This window comes from Vicugna pacos, chromosome 29, assembly GCF_048564905.1.
Source record: "Vicugna pacos chromosome 29, VicPac4, whole genome shotgun sequence".
NCBI lineage: Eukaryota > Metazoa > Chordata > Mammalia > Artiodactyla > Camelidae > Vicugna > Vicugna pacos.
The window spans coordinates 7,070,134-7,085,958 of NC_133015.1; the positions used below are offsets into that span (position 1 = coordinate 7,070,134).

Here is a 15,825-nt window from a genome sequence, read left to right on the forward strand (position 1 = left end):
GTACCTCAATAAAAAAATGAAATAGAATAAAATAAAATAAAATAAAATAAAATAAAATAAAATAAAATAAAATAAAATAAAATAATTAAGCTATGAAAAAGGTAGAATTCTTACCACAAACCTAGGTTCACCTCAGGCGCCCAAGAGCCCCGCCTGGCCGCACAGCGGCAGCCCGCGCCTCTAGGGGCGGGCGCCCTCGGCGTGACGTCACTTCCTGGCGAGGCGACCGGGCGCAGCCCCTCCCTCCACCTCGCGGGGATCCGCGGCCCGGCGGCCAGGGCAGAGGCGAGCAGAGGCGGGGAGCAGCTGGTTTTGGGGCGGGGGGTCACGTGAGGCCTCTGGGTGCTGTGGGTGGAGACCAAAAGCTGCGGTTAAGGAGGGTCGGATTTCACCGTCCCGGGAAAGCACGCCCGAACGGGATCTCGGAGCAGGCTGAGGTAGGGACCCGGCGGCGGGCGCTGTCCTGGGCGCTCGTGCGGTGACACCTGCGCCCCCGTGGCTGGTGGGCGGCGGGCCGGCTCCCCGGGAGGGTGGAGGGGCGGACAGGAGTGCCCGGGCCAGCCTCAGGCCACCGCCGACTCCGCCGCGCGTCCGGGAGGCGCTGGCGCTGCACCGGGAGGCGGAGGTGGGAACGTCTTGGGGCCCCGGGAGCCGTGGGTATCGCCATCCCCCGAGCCCAAGCCCCTTGGCCTGTTCAGACACCAACCAGACGCTCCTAGGCTCGAGCTAAGCCCGGGGTTCTCCGCTTTCCTCTCGCCACCGACTTCTCGCCCACGGCGTTGCTCAGGCTGGGGCCACTTCACCTGCCCGAGGTTTTCCAGAAGAGGACCACGATGTTCGTCCTCAGAGCATGTCGATGCCCGGGCAAAAGTGGAGACGTTCTTAATGAGCCCAGCCCGTTTTCTTAACGTTTGGGTAGCGCTCACTTCCTTGCAAGGTCAGCGGTTGTGTTGGTCTGAGTCCTCCCGCGAGCCCAGTGGCCTCAGGTAGTGAGTGGCGAAGGGCGGGGCCACCCCACTGGCCTTCAGAAGATTGGGATTCCAGACTTTTATTTACTTCTTTTTGGGAAGGCCGTCGGGCGGAACCGAGGAGCGGTGAATCAGCAACTCAAGTTTCTTGAATCTTTGATGATCAGGAAGGTTGCCCAGAGCCACGTGCTGGGTTGAAAATCTTAATTCAGCATCTTTCCAAGTTTGAGCAGCTTGTTTCCTACCCTTCTCAGCAGGGGTGTTGCATAGACGTAGTTGAATAGACAGACGCCTTGTTATGTGCCGTTTTCCTGGTCTTTAGTTATTGCCCTTTCTTCGTTTATTATTTAGCAGCTTAGTAGCAAACCTTTTTTCTTTGTATTTTGAACTTATTCTGAGACAAGCTAATCTCGTTCTTTTGACAACAGAGTTTACTGAGGATGAGTTTTTGGAGATTTAAACCTAGAATTTATGGCATAGCAGAATTAGTGACAATTGGAAACTGAAGAATATTTAAGCTTTAATCGTTTAATCTTATTGGATATAAGTTTAACGTTCATTGGTGTTTATTTGATTAACTTAATTTGACCAAGGTGTTTTTTGATCCCTAGTTTAATAAACTGTTGCTTTAATGGCTGTTGTTATTTATCCTGAGGCATCTAAGTTTCTGGTTCACTGTGGTTACTGTGGATAATTTTTTTTATTTTTACGAACTAAATCAAAAAGAAATTTAAATAATTTTTCCTTCCTTTTCCCCTTCCCTCCCTGTTCTGTATGTAGTAGTTTCAGGACCGTAAGTAGAGAGTAAAGCTTCAGGAAGGCCTTTATCACTTTCTCTCTTTCCAACTCTTTTATATAAGTGAGATCAGGTAACAATGAACATTACAGAAATCTATCACAAGGAAATAAAGTGGGAAAAAAGGATAACATGTAATGTGAGTCTCAAGAGAAAGTGTGGAGTAGTTCTGCTCTCTTCCTTGCAAATGGGAGTTCTTAGAGGTGATATTTTAGGATTAAAGAAAGAGTGTTTTCATTCCAGATAAAATAACAGTGTCACAAAATTTAGTGAAATGGATTTGAGTATTTTGTTTTCTTTTGGATAATGCTTCAGATTAAAAACTAATCTTCCAATATGTTCTTCTCATTTTTAGGTAGTGAATTCCTAAGAAGAAAATAATGGATTGCTTATTACTTGTTCTCTAATTTTTTGGACTCGGACGTGTGCAGGTTTGTTTCAAGAGCCAAAAGAAGATGGCAACTCCTTATGTCCCAGTTCCAATGCCCATAGGGAACTCTGCATCCAGTTTTACAACCAGCAGAAACCAAAGAAGTTCTTCTTTTGGGAGTATTTCAACGAGCTCAAACTCTTCCAAAGGCCAATTAGAAGACGCAAATATGGGTAATTTTAAACAGACAAGTGTACCTGATCAAATGGATAGTGCTTCGTCTGTCTGTAGCAGTCCCCTCATTAGGACTAAATTTACAGGTGCAGACTCTTCCATTGAATATTCTGCTAGACCAAGAGAAAGTGACGAACAAAATCCTGAAACAGTGAACTGGGAAGACAGACCTTCTACGCCTACTATCCTGGGTTATGAGGTGATGGAAGAAAGAGCTAAATTTACTGTGAGTACTGACTTCTACCGTACATCAGTAGAAGATGAAAAATTGATTAATCTGTGTTCTAAACTCGTGTTAAATGATGTTAGCCCATACATGTAATTTCTTGAACATAAAATTCAAGTGGTGTATGCCCCTTAAATTCTGTCATGCTGTAGTGAACTTTCGCTTCACTGGAATGAGTTCGTACAAACCAGACACAGCTGTGAAACTGGCACACAAATCGAGAACAGAACGTTACTAGCATCCTAAACCTTCCCCCCTGCTCTCTGTCAGTCAGCATCCGCTCTCCTGGTAGCCTAGATTAATTCTGCCCGTTTCTGTACTTTATGTAAGTGGAATTACAGTACTCTTAGACATGGTCTCTCTTCTTCAGCATGATGTTTGTAAGATTCATCGTTGATCTTGCACGTAATTGCAGGTAGCTCATATTATCCCTTTATGTGAATATACTACAATTTATATATCCATTCTACTGTTGAACAGCATTTGGATAATTTCCTACAAATTGGATAATATCCTACAAATACCGCTGCTATGAACCTTTTAGTACCTATCACTCAGTAAACACACGTACTCATTTCGGTTGGAAAGCTGCCTGGGGTAAAATTGCTGGATCGTACACCCAGCTTTAGAAGATACTGATGAACAATGTACCAGAGTGGCTGTTATAATTTATACTCTTTTAAGTAGTGTCAGAGAGTTCCACTTACTCAGCATCTTCCAAACATGGTATTTCTCCTTTTCATTTTAGCTCTTCTGGTGGGTAGAACCATATCGCGTTGTGCTTTTAATTTGCATATACGACTTTCCTTTTTTGGCTGTTCTCTTTTCTAAGTGTCTCTTCAAGGCCTTTGTTCATTTTTCTTTTGGGAAACCCTTTGCACTTTGATCTGTAGTGTCCTATACATGTTGGACTTTAAGTCCTTTCTCAGAACACGTATTGCGACCATCACCTGTCACTCTGGTTTGCCTTACCCTTGCTTAAGGATGCATTTGATAATCAAAGGGTCTTCATTTTAATGTAGCCCAGTTTATTAATTTTTTTCTTTCATGGTTAGCACCTTTAAAAATCTGCCTACTCCCAGGTTACAGATACGTTATTCTGTATTTTCTTCTAAAAGCTTTATTGGTGGACTTTTCACAGTTAGATCTGTAGATAATCTGTGACTTTTGTCCATGGTGTGAGGTAGGGGTCAAGACTTTTTTTTTCTCTATATGGGATCAAGTAATCAAGTTTTAATTAAAAAGACAACTCTTTCTCCTTAGCATTTGCACTGTTGTCTGTGCATAAATCAGGAGACCATAAATGTATGGGTCTGTTTCTGTGTTCCATTTTTCCCTCCTTTACCAATTCCACACTGTCCAAAGCTTAGTGGTAGGTCTTGGTATCTGGTTAAGTACTCTAGCTTTGCTGTTCCTCTTCAGGATTGTCTTGGCCTTTTGCATTGGGATTGTATTAAATCTCTAGACTAACCTAGGGAGAACTGACATCTTGACAGTATTGAGTCTTTGAATCTACAAACCTAATCCATTTAAGTCTTTAACTCCTTTTAATAATATTTTGTAGTTTCAAGGCAGAGGTCTTACATCTTTTGGTTGGGTTTGTTTCTGGATATGAATGTTATTTGATGTTCTCAGTGTCTTCTAATGTTTTCTACTTGTTGCTAGTTTATATATTTTAGTATTGTATGCTATTATATGTTTATGTATCCAGTGACCTTGCTAAATTAACTTAGAAGTTGAAATCGTTTGTTCTTTCTGTTGGATTTTCTTAAAGTAACGTTTTCATGTTTACTTCAACATTTTATGCTGTAAATTAATGACAGTATGGAAGGACCACCAAGAAAAAAAATTAAAATAATTTATGAAGAGGCAATCTGTAGAGTTAAAATATTGTGAGACTGATGATGTGATGGAAAATCTGCATGGACCTGATTTTTTTAAGAGTGATTTTTGGAAATTATAATAAGCTGGTGGCTCATTTCCTTACATTGACCTACCATCTGTGTGAAAGAGAGAGCATTCTTTGAGGTGATGTGTGTAAAAAGTTCATAGGCAAATTTAAGGCAGTGGTAGATAGTCTTTCAAGACAATATGGAGGAAGAAATAAATGACAAATATGAAATTAGGTCTAGTCACTCATTTATTACTTTAACATTTTTAGAGTACCTATCATATGCCAGGCACGTTTCTAGGTAGTAAGGTACAGCAGCTGGACTGAATGAATAAAAGATAGATAAGTGATGTTTTTTTTTTAAATGCTGGTATGTCACATTGTGATAAGTATTACTGAAGAAAATAGAGTTTCTTGAAACTGGTGTTGCAATTTATATTGTGTTGTCAGTCATGGCCTCACAGAAAAGATGTCAGCACTAAGGGAGAATGAGCCATGAGAATGTCTGGGGAGAACGCTTGCAGACAGATGGCACCACTGCCAAGACCTTCGCGGCTGACAGCAGAATAAGCAATGGACAGAAATGTAGGAACCGGGATAACAAGTGAAGGTGAGGGAGTGTGACACCCAGATCAGGTAGAACACACAGGCCACTATAAGGCTTCTAGATACTACCCTGTATGGGATGGGAATCTTTGAAAAGACTTTAAAGGGAAAAGTCACATGATCTGACTTAATTTTTTTAAAGGCTCATTCTTCTGCTGAGTTGAAACTAGGTTTTGTGGGGGAAGAATGGAAACAGAAGAGAGGTTCCTGCAGTAATCTATGGGAGACATGATGGTGGTGTGGACCAGATGGTGGAGGAGGTTCTAAGAAGTGACCAGATTCTGGATATATTTTGAAGGTAGAACCTTGAGATGTGGGGAAAAGAGAAATCAAAGATGATCCCAAAGTTTTGGGCCTAAACAGTGTGAAGAATAGGATTGCCATTTAATTAAATGGCAGATTTTGAGGGGCAGATCAGGCTTTATTTTTTGATGTGCTGGGTTTGAGATGTCTGTTAGACATCAAAATGGAGGTGTCAGGTATGTGTGTGCATCTGTGCATGTGAGTGTGTGCACGTGTTTATGTAATATATGTGTATATATTCAGTGTTGAGTCTAGGGGAGAGATCTGAGATGGAATTAACAAGCTTGGGAGTCTTAGGTTTGTAAAACAATTTTTCCTAGGTATATTTCTTTGAATCGATCTCTTAAGAAAGTATTAGGATGCACTGGCAAGATTTTATACAGAGAGTGGCAAGTGTTTGAAAAGTGTTTAAAAACAAAAGTGACTAGGAAGGGTGGTGAGTAGGATTGGGAATGAGTTATGAAGTGGGGCTTCTTCGGTAATATTTCGTCTCTTGCTCTTGGTAGAATTTACATAGTGTGTTTATTTTGTGGAAATCCATTAAGTAGTATACTTAAGATTTTTGTGTTTTTCTGTATGTATGTTATGACTCAGTGTATGCATCTGTATTTGTTATTGTTTACTTAAAATCAGCATAAAAAGATAGACAGCACAAAGTAGTATATACTAAGTTTCAAATAAAGAGTAGAGACAATCAGTGCTGTTAGAACATAGAGGAGGCAGCCATCTACTGTCCATAAAGTTTTCATTGAAACACTCCTTAAACTGGTAGAAAGACAGGAGAGCTTTCTCAAAAACATAAAATACAGAAATCAGTTGTCTTTCCTCAAGAAACAGGAGTGTTCAGAGACCCCTGTGAAGAGAAGTTAGTTACTAGAGGGTTCTTTTTTTAAAACAGCAAAATAAAGTTAATATGTATTATATGTAGATCAACCAAATAATCATTATGAGATTGATTTTTATCATGCATCAGTGGTTCATAGTCAAAAGTTTTGAAGTCAGTTTATCCCTTTTGTCTGAATAGTAAGAAGAATGTTCCCTTTGTATCCCCTTTGTGACTGTCTTATATCAGGACTTTTTGGAGACTTTAAAGGATATCTAGACAATCTTCCTCACCTTTCTATGTTTCAAGATAAATCACTTATTTTACTTCACAACTTAAGGATTCATCCTTAACCCTTGCTGATTCTCTCCCTTAAAAGCTGAAAGAGAAGTCTGTAAGGGAGAAAAATCAAATGGTAAGGACAATCTACAGTCCCTAAATAGTGAACTGTTTCTAGATCATCCAGTACGATTATAATATGAGTCATATTTGTAATTTAAATTTTTCTAATAGCCATGTTTAAAACAAAATAAAAAGGAACTGATGAAATTATATTTAATAATATATTTTATATAACATAATATGTTTAAGATATGATCATTTCAACATGTAACCAGTATAAAATCATTTTAATGAAGTATTTTTACATCTTTTTTCATGCTAACTTTTAGAAATCTGCTGTGTATTTTACACTCACAGCACACGGCGGTTTGGACTAGTCACTTTTGGAGTGTTCAGTTAGCCACTTGTGGCTGGAGTGCAGCTTTGAAGCTACAAGCTACAATTGAAAGTTATTGGATTGTAGACTTTAAGAAAAAAAGTTATTCTTTCTAAGAGAGTTTCACTCATTCGATAGATAGATTTTGAGTACTTATGTGTCTCCTATTTAGCTTGGCCCAAAATACTGTACCAGAAACTACCAGGATATGTTTCTCTGAGATTCTGTTACAAATAGCACTTTCTCAATAAATTCTAAAATTATGAAAAATGGAATCTAGGTTTTTTCTATATGCTTTTTATAAAATACTGACTTGCCTCAACCAAAATTTTCTATTTAATAGGCTAGATAATAGAAATGTAAACTTTTATCTAATATGGGTATTTTTTACCTTATATTTCAGCCTTGAAGATTCAAACAACATCTAATTTATTTGAAAACTTTCCTTCGCAGTTACTGAGTTTAAAAATTAAACTGATTATATAAGACAAGAGTGGCTATTTTTATAGCTTTTCAAACATGATTGATTCTTTTATTAATTTTAGAATATACTAGCATAAAATATTTTGAGGCCGATGAGTTCATTTCTTATTAGTGTGCACTAAAAAAACATTTTTGTCTCAAATTTGTCAGTCATGTTTCTTAAGAAAAAAACTTGCTTTCGGTGCCTACATCAATTGTTTGTACATTTGATGGTTTAAATAATTTTTGGTATTTTTTACATAATTGCTTATGATCTGAGTTGTCAAGTAAAAGTTTTTAAATTATTTGGTTTGAATTTTTAATTATTTTTACATATATATGTTTTTATTCTCTCTCATTGTCTCTTTCTACATAGGTATATAAAATACTAGTAAAGAAGACCCCAGAAGAAAGCTGGGTAGTTTTTAGAAGATACACTGACTTCTCTAGGCTTAATGACAAAGTAAGTACTTTAATAAATGTAAAACTGACTTTTCAATTTTGAATTATTATCCATTCTTGACAGTTACGCTGTTATAGTTGTGTTTTTTCTCCCTTGTTACAATTATTTGAGTGAAGTCAAATCTTTGCAATTTTCTAAGAAAATTAATTTTAATAGGCCAAAGTCTCATCTCTGTACGTAACTTCCTTTTTTTTTAGAAACAAACAAGCACGTTTAATATAAAAGTTTGAAAACCTTGAAATTGCTAGCAGAAATATAAATAAGTGATTTTTCTATAATCTGTGAGTTTGAAAAGATATTTATGTATAATACGACCTCCTAAATCATATGCCTACAAAGAAAGAACAAGAAAAAATTAGCATATTGTGTTAGTTTTCTATCGCAAATTATTACAGGCTTTGTGGCTTAAAACACACCTGTTCATTATCTCTAGATTTGGACTGTTTGGCCGAGTTTGCTGCTTAGGATCAAACAAGGTCAAAATCAAAGTATTGTCTTGGCTGGCCTCTTAATTTGGAGGCTCTGGGAAAAAATCAGCTTCCAGTATCATTCAGGTTGTTGGCAGAGTTTGGTTTCTTGTGGTTGTGAGACCAAGGTCCCTGTTTCCTTGCTGGTCCTCAGCCAGAAGTTGTTCTTAGCTCATGGAGAACACTCTCCTGCCCTTGCACAGGACCCTTCTGTCTTCAAAGTCAGCAACAGCAGGTCAAGTCCTTCTTGTGCTTTGAATATCGCCTGTGCTTTGACTTTCTCTTCTGTCACCAGCTAGGAGGAAAGCTCTACCTTTGTGGGGCTCATATGATAAGATTAGGCTCCCCTAGATAATCTTCCTTTCTTAAGGTCAACTGAGCAGTAACCCTGATTGCATCTTACAGAATCCCTTTTGCTGTGTAACATGACAAAAGTCACAAGGCAGCACCATGGGCAAAGGTCATGGGGCCATCTAGATTCTGCCCACTGCACATGTGAAACAGAAAGGATAATAATAAACCTCAATACATTTAGAACCCTTAAAAACAACCAACAAAAAAAGTAAACCGGAAAGTAGAAAATTTAGTAAATGATATGAGCAAGGTAATCCACAGAAGAAATACAAACGACCAATAAATTTGGAGAACATTTAATATGACAAATATGCCAGGAAAAGAAAATTAAGAAACCACTTTGATAGGCTTTAAATGGTATAATCCATTGTTGGAAAATCAGTCTTCCTGGAGGACACTCTAAAGCTGTGCATAATTTTGACACAATAATCACATTTCTGGGATTTCTCCTATATAAGAAATTATGGATATGGGCAAGATTTAGCCCTAAGGATACTTAACATGGCATTTTACTTACTGTTTTCATCCACATTTTGTTTTTAATAGTTAAAAATGAGAACTAAGCTAAATTTCCAACAATAGGGAATTGACTTAGTAAATTGCAGTAAGAATAAAACAGCAACTGAGGTGTTCACGGAGCTGGAGGGAAATCAGGTGAGGCAGTAGGTATTTAAGAAGCCAAGAGAAAGACCATTTCTCCAAAAGAAGCAGGTGGTTTGTGATGCTTCTAAGAGGCCAAGTAACATGACCTTGAACCAGCAATTGCTCCCTAATTGTGACAGATGTTTGGTAGAGGAAACTCTACTGGTCCCATCCTCTCCCATTCGCCACCTTTCCCCCTTCTTCTTCTGGAACTTACCAGAACTTCTCAAGTTGATATAGTCTTAAAATGTTTGGTGGTGGGAAACCTCATTATGTGACTTTGCAACTGCCTGTCTGCCAAAAATTCCTGCCATTCTGAAAACCTCAGTTTGAATGAAAAGGTAAAATGTAAGATGCTAAACTATTTTGTCCTTAATTAATGTATTGTTAAGATGACATTTTACAGTTCCAAAATACTTAAAGTATCATTTCTAATGTATTTCTACCAATATTTATAAATTTTGTTTACTGTTCCTGAGTTCTTATTTTAAACTGATGACTAAAAACATGTGATTCTTTACATCTCTTCATTTTTTTAAACATTGAACAAGAAGATTAAAGTAATTCATGAAGTTACCAGATACTTAAGTGGGAATTGTTAGCTTTTTTATGAAAATTGTTGTAATTTTTGTTCATTCAGACTAATCTCTAGCAGTTTTGATTTAGAGCTATTTAATCCCTTAAGAATTCTTATTTTTCTTTTCAGGACTCAACTGTTATTTAGTGTTGACTTCCCTTTATCTCTCTAGATTCATCTTGATTGCTAAAATGTTTCTTATCTTAGGTAAGCTGAGATTTAGATAGCTCTTAAGCTTTTGAAGAAAGATGTTAGTAGGAGTTTAATTTAAATCTGGTAACTATCTCTTTGATACTCCAAGTTGGGCACTTAAAATTAATAAGTGTCTGTGTCAGTCTTCTAGGTACCAGAAAGAGCTCTACCCATCACAGCAGCAAACCCCTGCTTTTACTGGCAAGAATCAAAAATGTGTGTAAAACACCAGCAGCCACAGAGTTTAAATGGTAGTTATTATTTTTATAATTGTTAAAAATAAATTAAAATCTTAGGATCTTTCATTTTCTGAAACCAACCTTGAAGTATTTACGAAATGAGTAGTTTGAGTTCAGCACTGGGAATTTGGTATTGTATAGAAACTGCATAGATCTGATTCTAACGTTGAGGAGCTTACATTTCCCTCTTGTCTCTAGTAGTGAGGAAAAAATAGTCAATTGACAAAATGAAAATTATTTAACATAACACTGGTTAGAAACAGAAAATTTTCTATAGAACACTAATCTTTTTTTTTCTTCCTCTTTTTTTTTAATCTCCTGGGTTGTAATCTGGCTTCAGCTTCTCTAAGAGTTTTTAAGAGCTTCTTCCGAGAAAGTCAGAGGGCAAAGTCATAGCAAATCTGGAATATATAAGGCTTTTCAGGGTTGAGGCATCTGGCAGGCTTGTAAGGCAGACTGGTGATGAATGGTTTGCAGAAATATGGCCATGAGAAATGGAGTTTTCTATCTATTCTGCTTAAAAGCTCGCTATTTTCTACTTCCAGGTCACAGAAGTAGGTCAAAGCTGAATATTTCTGTGAGGTAAAACGATTATTCTCAGTTGATTACAGGTGGAAGAACATAGAGTAGGAGCAGACCCATAACCAGATCACTGTCAAGACAAGCCCAGTTCATATGAAAATCTAGGCTAATCTTCCCATTACAGAGAAATTCAGTGGTGATCCTCAGTAAGTCTGTCTTTTGGGTCACACTGTCCTAACTGTCCCGAACTGACTGACAGCATGTAGTTCATAAGTAGCATCCTAAGATTGCTTCTCACTGTCTTTCTGGGGATTTTTTTTTCACTTTTCTCCTTTGGTGGGTCTTGTGTCCTTTATCTCACATCTTCTTACTTGAGTTACTCTTTCCTTTTAGTAGAACTCCTCCCCTAGTAGCTTCTTGAGGAAAATTATGGGAGGCAATCTCTTTCGGACCCCACATGTCTAAAAATATTCTCATTCTGTCTTCATATTTGATTGAAATTCGGGCTCAATATAGAATTCTAGATTGGAAATACCTTTCTTCAAAGTTTTCAAGACATTAAGCTATTGTCATCTTGCTTTTAGTGTCATGTGTTGCTGTTGGGAAGTCCAGAGCTGTTCTTTCTCTTGATCATTCATCGCCTATTTTTTCCTTCTTTGGAAGTCTGTTGCATGTTCTCTGTATAAGTAATCTGACATTTCACAATGCCATTTTGTAGGTTTCTTTTCTTTCATTATCTTGAACATCGTGTCAGCAACTTCAGATCAGAGAAGTGTTTTTGAATTACGTTATTAATGAATTCCTCCTTTCTGTATTCTCAGTTTTCTTTTTCTGTAACCTCTCTTGTAAAATAGACCTTTGGGCTGGTTCCTTATCTTTTCCTCCTCTTTTTTTTTTTTCCCCTCTCTTTTTCTTCTTTGCTGTTTTGCTGGAGACTCTCTTATTTCTTTCTAAGAGCAGCTTTTTATCCTCTGAATGTCTCTTTTTTTGTCATCTTATTTTTATTTCTTGAATATAGTATCTTAATTCACTGAATGTATTAGCAGTTTTTTATATGATTTTTTATTCTTTTATGTTTTTTTTTTCTCCTAGTGTTGGCTGTGTTCTGTGAGTTACCGTTATCTGTTTATCTTTGTCTTCCATGTTGAGTAATAGTGTGTAGTAATTCTTGGTTGTCTGGTCATGATTAAAAGTTGGGTACTAAAAGCTGATTGGAATCTCTTACTCCACGAATGAGGCTTACTTGAAGATTCGCTGTAGAATGGGGAGGGTTGTTAGAGAACTTCTGATGTCAGGATCTGTAGGTCATTCCTCTTGGGTTGATCAAACTCTCCAGAGAAATATTTTCCAATCTCCTGCCTTGTGCTGCCAGTTCATGAGCAATTCGAGGTCTCTGTAAGTATCAACTTGGTGCAGATTTTCATACATTTCAGGTTTTCTTGGCTCTCCTGAGTCAGTTACCACTCTCCTCTCCAGGTTTTAGTTTCCAGTATGTTTTTTTTTGTCATTGTTATTTTTGTTTCTGTTCACTGTACTTTTAGTGGGGCTGCAGAAGACAGAATTAGATGAGTGGGCTCAGTTCTCCATCTTAATCCCAAAAACATGTGCATTACTTTTTTTAAAGTCTTGTTTAAAGAAACATCAAATGCCTCTTATGTCATTTTCCCAGAAAATCTATTGTTTCATTTAATGACACATAAAACCCAGCATTTATTAAAGTTATTTTAAGCTAATGTATAGTCCGCAGGTTGTACTTTGCTCAAAGTAAAATTACTGAGTTAAGTGCCCATAATAGAAAGACTTTGTAAGAGCTCAGTTGTGGAACAACTCCCTCTGTTTTTTTTTTTTTTTTTTACGGGGGAAAGAAATAATCTGACCATGCTTGTGAACATAGGTAACATTTAAATTTTAAAGGTTAAAATTAATTTAAAAAGAACTTTTTATTTCCTTCTCCTGGCTTTTATTATTTTCATTGCAAACATAGTAAACAACAAAAGACTCCCAAGGCTGAAAATACCTAGCTATGTCTTGAAATCGGAGTTTTCAGTTTAGAAATATAGACAGAATGTTATAGTTTATGTCTTTACTTAACATTTCATCTTTTGCTAGTCTTTTTTCTTACCTTGTGAAACGTCTTATATTTAAGTATAGAAATGTGAATGTACATGATTTCGTTTCATTCATCCATTTATTGGACATAGATTGTGGACTGTTGGTAATGTAGCAGGCATTATGCTAGACATTGATTGCAACTATGATTAAGACGTAATCGTTGCAGTGTAGTAAAATGGTGCTTGACCTGAGCTGTACTTTGGACTTCTCTGGAAAGCTTTTTAAAATTACAATGCCAGTCCATACCCCAACTAATTAAATCCAGATATGTCAGAGGTAGGACACAGTCATTAATATAAGGTCATGATTAATCATCCTCAGAAAAGAGAGAGTTGTTCCCCAATTGAGCCCTCACAAGTCTTTATACTGTGTGAGAGTTCCTTGGGTGATTCTAGTGTGCAGCCGAGGTTGAGAATGATTGGTTTGGTAGGAGAGTCCAAAATTAAATAAGCATTATTTACATCATGATAAATGTCATTTAAAAAATAATGATATGAGAATGTGTGGCAAATTGTCTTTTCTAAAAGTGTCTGCAGTGATATTCTCAGTCCTATATGCTCTTCCTCCAGAATCTTGCCACTAACCAGCAAGACGTAGAATCTGTTCCCCTCCCTCTTGAACCTGGGTGAGCTTGTTACTACTCTAAACAACAGAGGACAGTGGAACTGTCCTCTAATAGGTGCTGTGTGACAAGGCTAAATCATAAGAGTATACAGCTTCATCCTAGCTTGCTTTCTTGGGATGCTTCCCTTTGAAACCCAGCTTCTATGTTGTGAGAAAGTCCAAGATACATGGAGAGGTCATGTTAGACTTGTGGCTAACAGCCCCAGCTGAGGTCTCAGCTGACAATCAGCAGCATCACTGAATATGTGGGAGTGAACTTCAGGTGATGCCAGCTCCCAGCTTCAAGTCTTCCAGCTGAGGTTCTAATTCATTGTGGAACAGAGATAAGCCATCTTCACTGTGCCCTGTGTGAATTACCAGCCCACAGAGTCCATGGCCTCATAAATGGTTATTTTATTCCACTGAGTTTTGAGGTAACTTGTTATCCAGTTATAGTCACTTGATCAGAGTATATAAGGGGAAATCTAACCTACCTTAGAAGGTGGAAAAGTCTTCCCTAAGAAAGTAAAATTTGAGCCAAATATGCAAAGTGGATCATAAACCAAAATGTAAAAGCTAAAACGATAAACATCCAGAAAAAATATAGAAGAAAATTTTTGCAGCCTTGAAGTGAGCAAAGATTTCTTAGATAGTATCTAAAAAAAGCATAACCCGTAAAAGGAAAACAAATTGAATGAATGAATTAGATAACATTAAGACTTTTTAAAAATTCTCTGTTAAGACTGTAAAATGAAAAGTCAGGCCACAGTCTAGGAGAATATATTGTCATACATATACCTGACAGAGGCCTTGTATCTAGAATATATAAAGAACTCTGGCAATTTAATAAAAAGGCAAATAACCCAAATTTTTTTTAAGAGGAAGATTCAGGAGATTTGAATAGATAATTTACCAAAGAAGATACGCAGATCCAAGCTCATGAAAAAATATTTAACACCATTTGTCAATGAATAAATGCAAATTTAAGCCACAGTGAAACACTACTACACCCACTAGAAGGGCCATTAAAAAGGTGGACAATGCCGAGTGTTAGCAAGGGTGTGGAACAACTGTTAACTCCTATGCAAACACAACTGGTAAAAATCAAGAAGTAAAACAAGACATAGAAAGCTTAGCTGAATTTAATTCTTTCATTGTAAGCTTATTTTGTGGATAGGTTCACATAGTCAACAGGAAAGGTTTTGTAGAATTGGTATAATTGAGTTGAACATTGCATTTTTCTTTTTTCTTCTTTTTCAGTTAAAAGAGATGTTTCCAGGCTTTCGATTAGCACTTCCACCAAAACGCTGGTTTAAAGATAATTACAATGCGGATTTTTTAGAAGATAGACAATTAGGATTACAAGCATTTCTTCAAAACTTAGTAGCTCACAAGGACATTGCTAACTGGTATGTAACAAATTGAAATAAGAGGTTACAAATGCATTCCAATAACTGGTTTAAACTAAAGAATAGATCTAGGACCATATTTATTCAACCACAAAAATATAGGGTAGGTGCATAAGTACTTACCCTCTTTTAATAAAGCACTAACTGTAATTTTCCTGCCTCTTTTTTCAGTAAGGCCTTCATTTGGTGTTTGATTTATATTAACAATTCCAAAAATTGAGCAAAGTTGAAAATTCAGTGTGCCATATATTCATATCACCTAGCTATAAACTTGATTGTAGTACGTTAGTAATAATTTAAACACAGAGGTAGGTTTTTGGTTAATATGACCCTATATAGTTTTGAGGGTGATATTTTGTATTTCTCCAAAGTAATGCAAAAATATATAAACTATGAAGTCAGGTTAATTTATATGGAAGATAAAATGAAAATCCTGGAAACCATTAAAAAGGGAGAGAATGGATCTGTGTGGGTTTTTTGTATCTGAATGTATATATATACACACACACACACACAATAAAATTGCTGTATGATTTAATATCATCTAGGTATCTAATTTTGGAAGTTACATTATCAGATAAATTAGAACCATTTTGAAAAAATTAGCATATGCAGTGCAGCAAGAGCGTGTTGTATGGAGACTATGTCTGTAACTGTCTTTAGCAGTTTTTCACATAAGGATGGAAAACAGATAAGAAAACCACCGTCACTTTTTCCGCCATTTTTTCTTAGTCTCTTGTTCTTTATTCGCTATACCTTTGTGTCTCTGAATGAAAATATGATGAATTAAAATCAAATTTATTCTATAAATTTTTGATCTAATGAAATACTAAATAAGAACCATGTTG

The 15,825-nt window shown here is 36.9% G+C and overlaps 1 protein-coding gene across 2 annotated transcripts in view; it reads left to right on the top strand.

The window, feature by feature from the left end:
• The first annotated feature begins 284 nt into the window (after nt 1–284).
• SNX16 (sorting nexin 16) overlaps nt 285–15,825 on the top strand; it is a 33,262-nt gene continuing 17,721 nt past the window's right edge. Inside the window, exons 1-5 of one of the 2 annotated variants that reach the window (XM_072951769.1) lie at nt 285–437; nt 2,120–2,367; nt 2,455–2,594; nt 7,774–7,860; nt 14,829–14,977. In XM_072951769.1, the coding sequence (XP_072807870.1) occupies nt 2,220–2,367; nt 2,455–2,594; nt 7,774–7,860; nt 14,829–14,977 (524 nt within the window). In that variant the 5' untranslated portion in view covers nt 285–437; nt 2,120–2,219. Of the gene's footprint in view, nt 438–2,119; nt 2,595–7,773; nt 7,861–14,828; nt 14,978–15,825 lie in introns of both variants that reach the window. The other variant, XM_072951768.1, reaches the window with a different exon arrangement.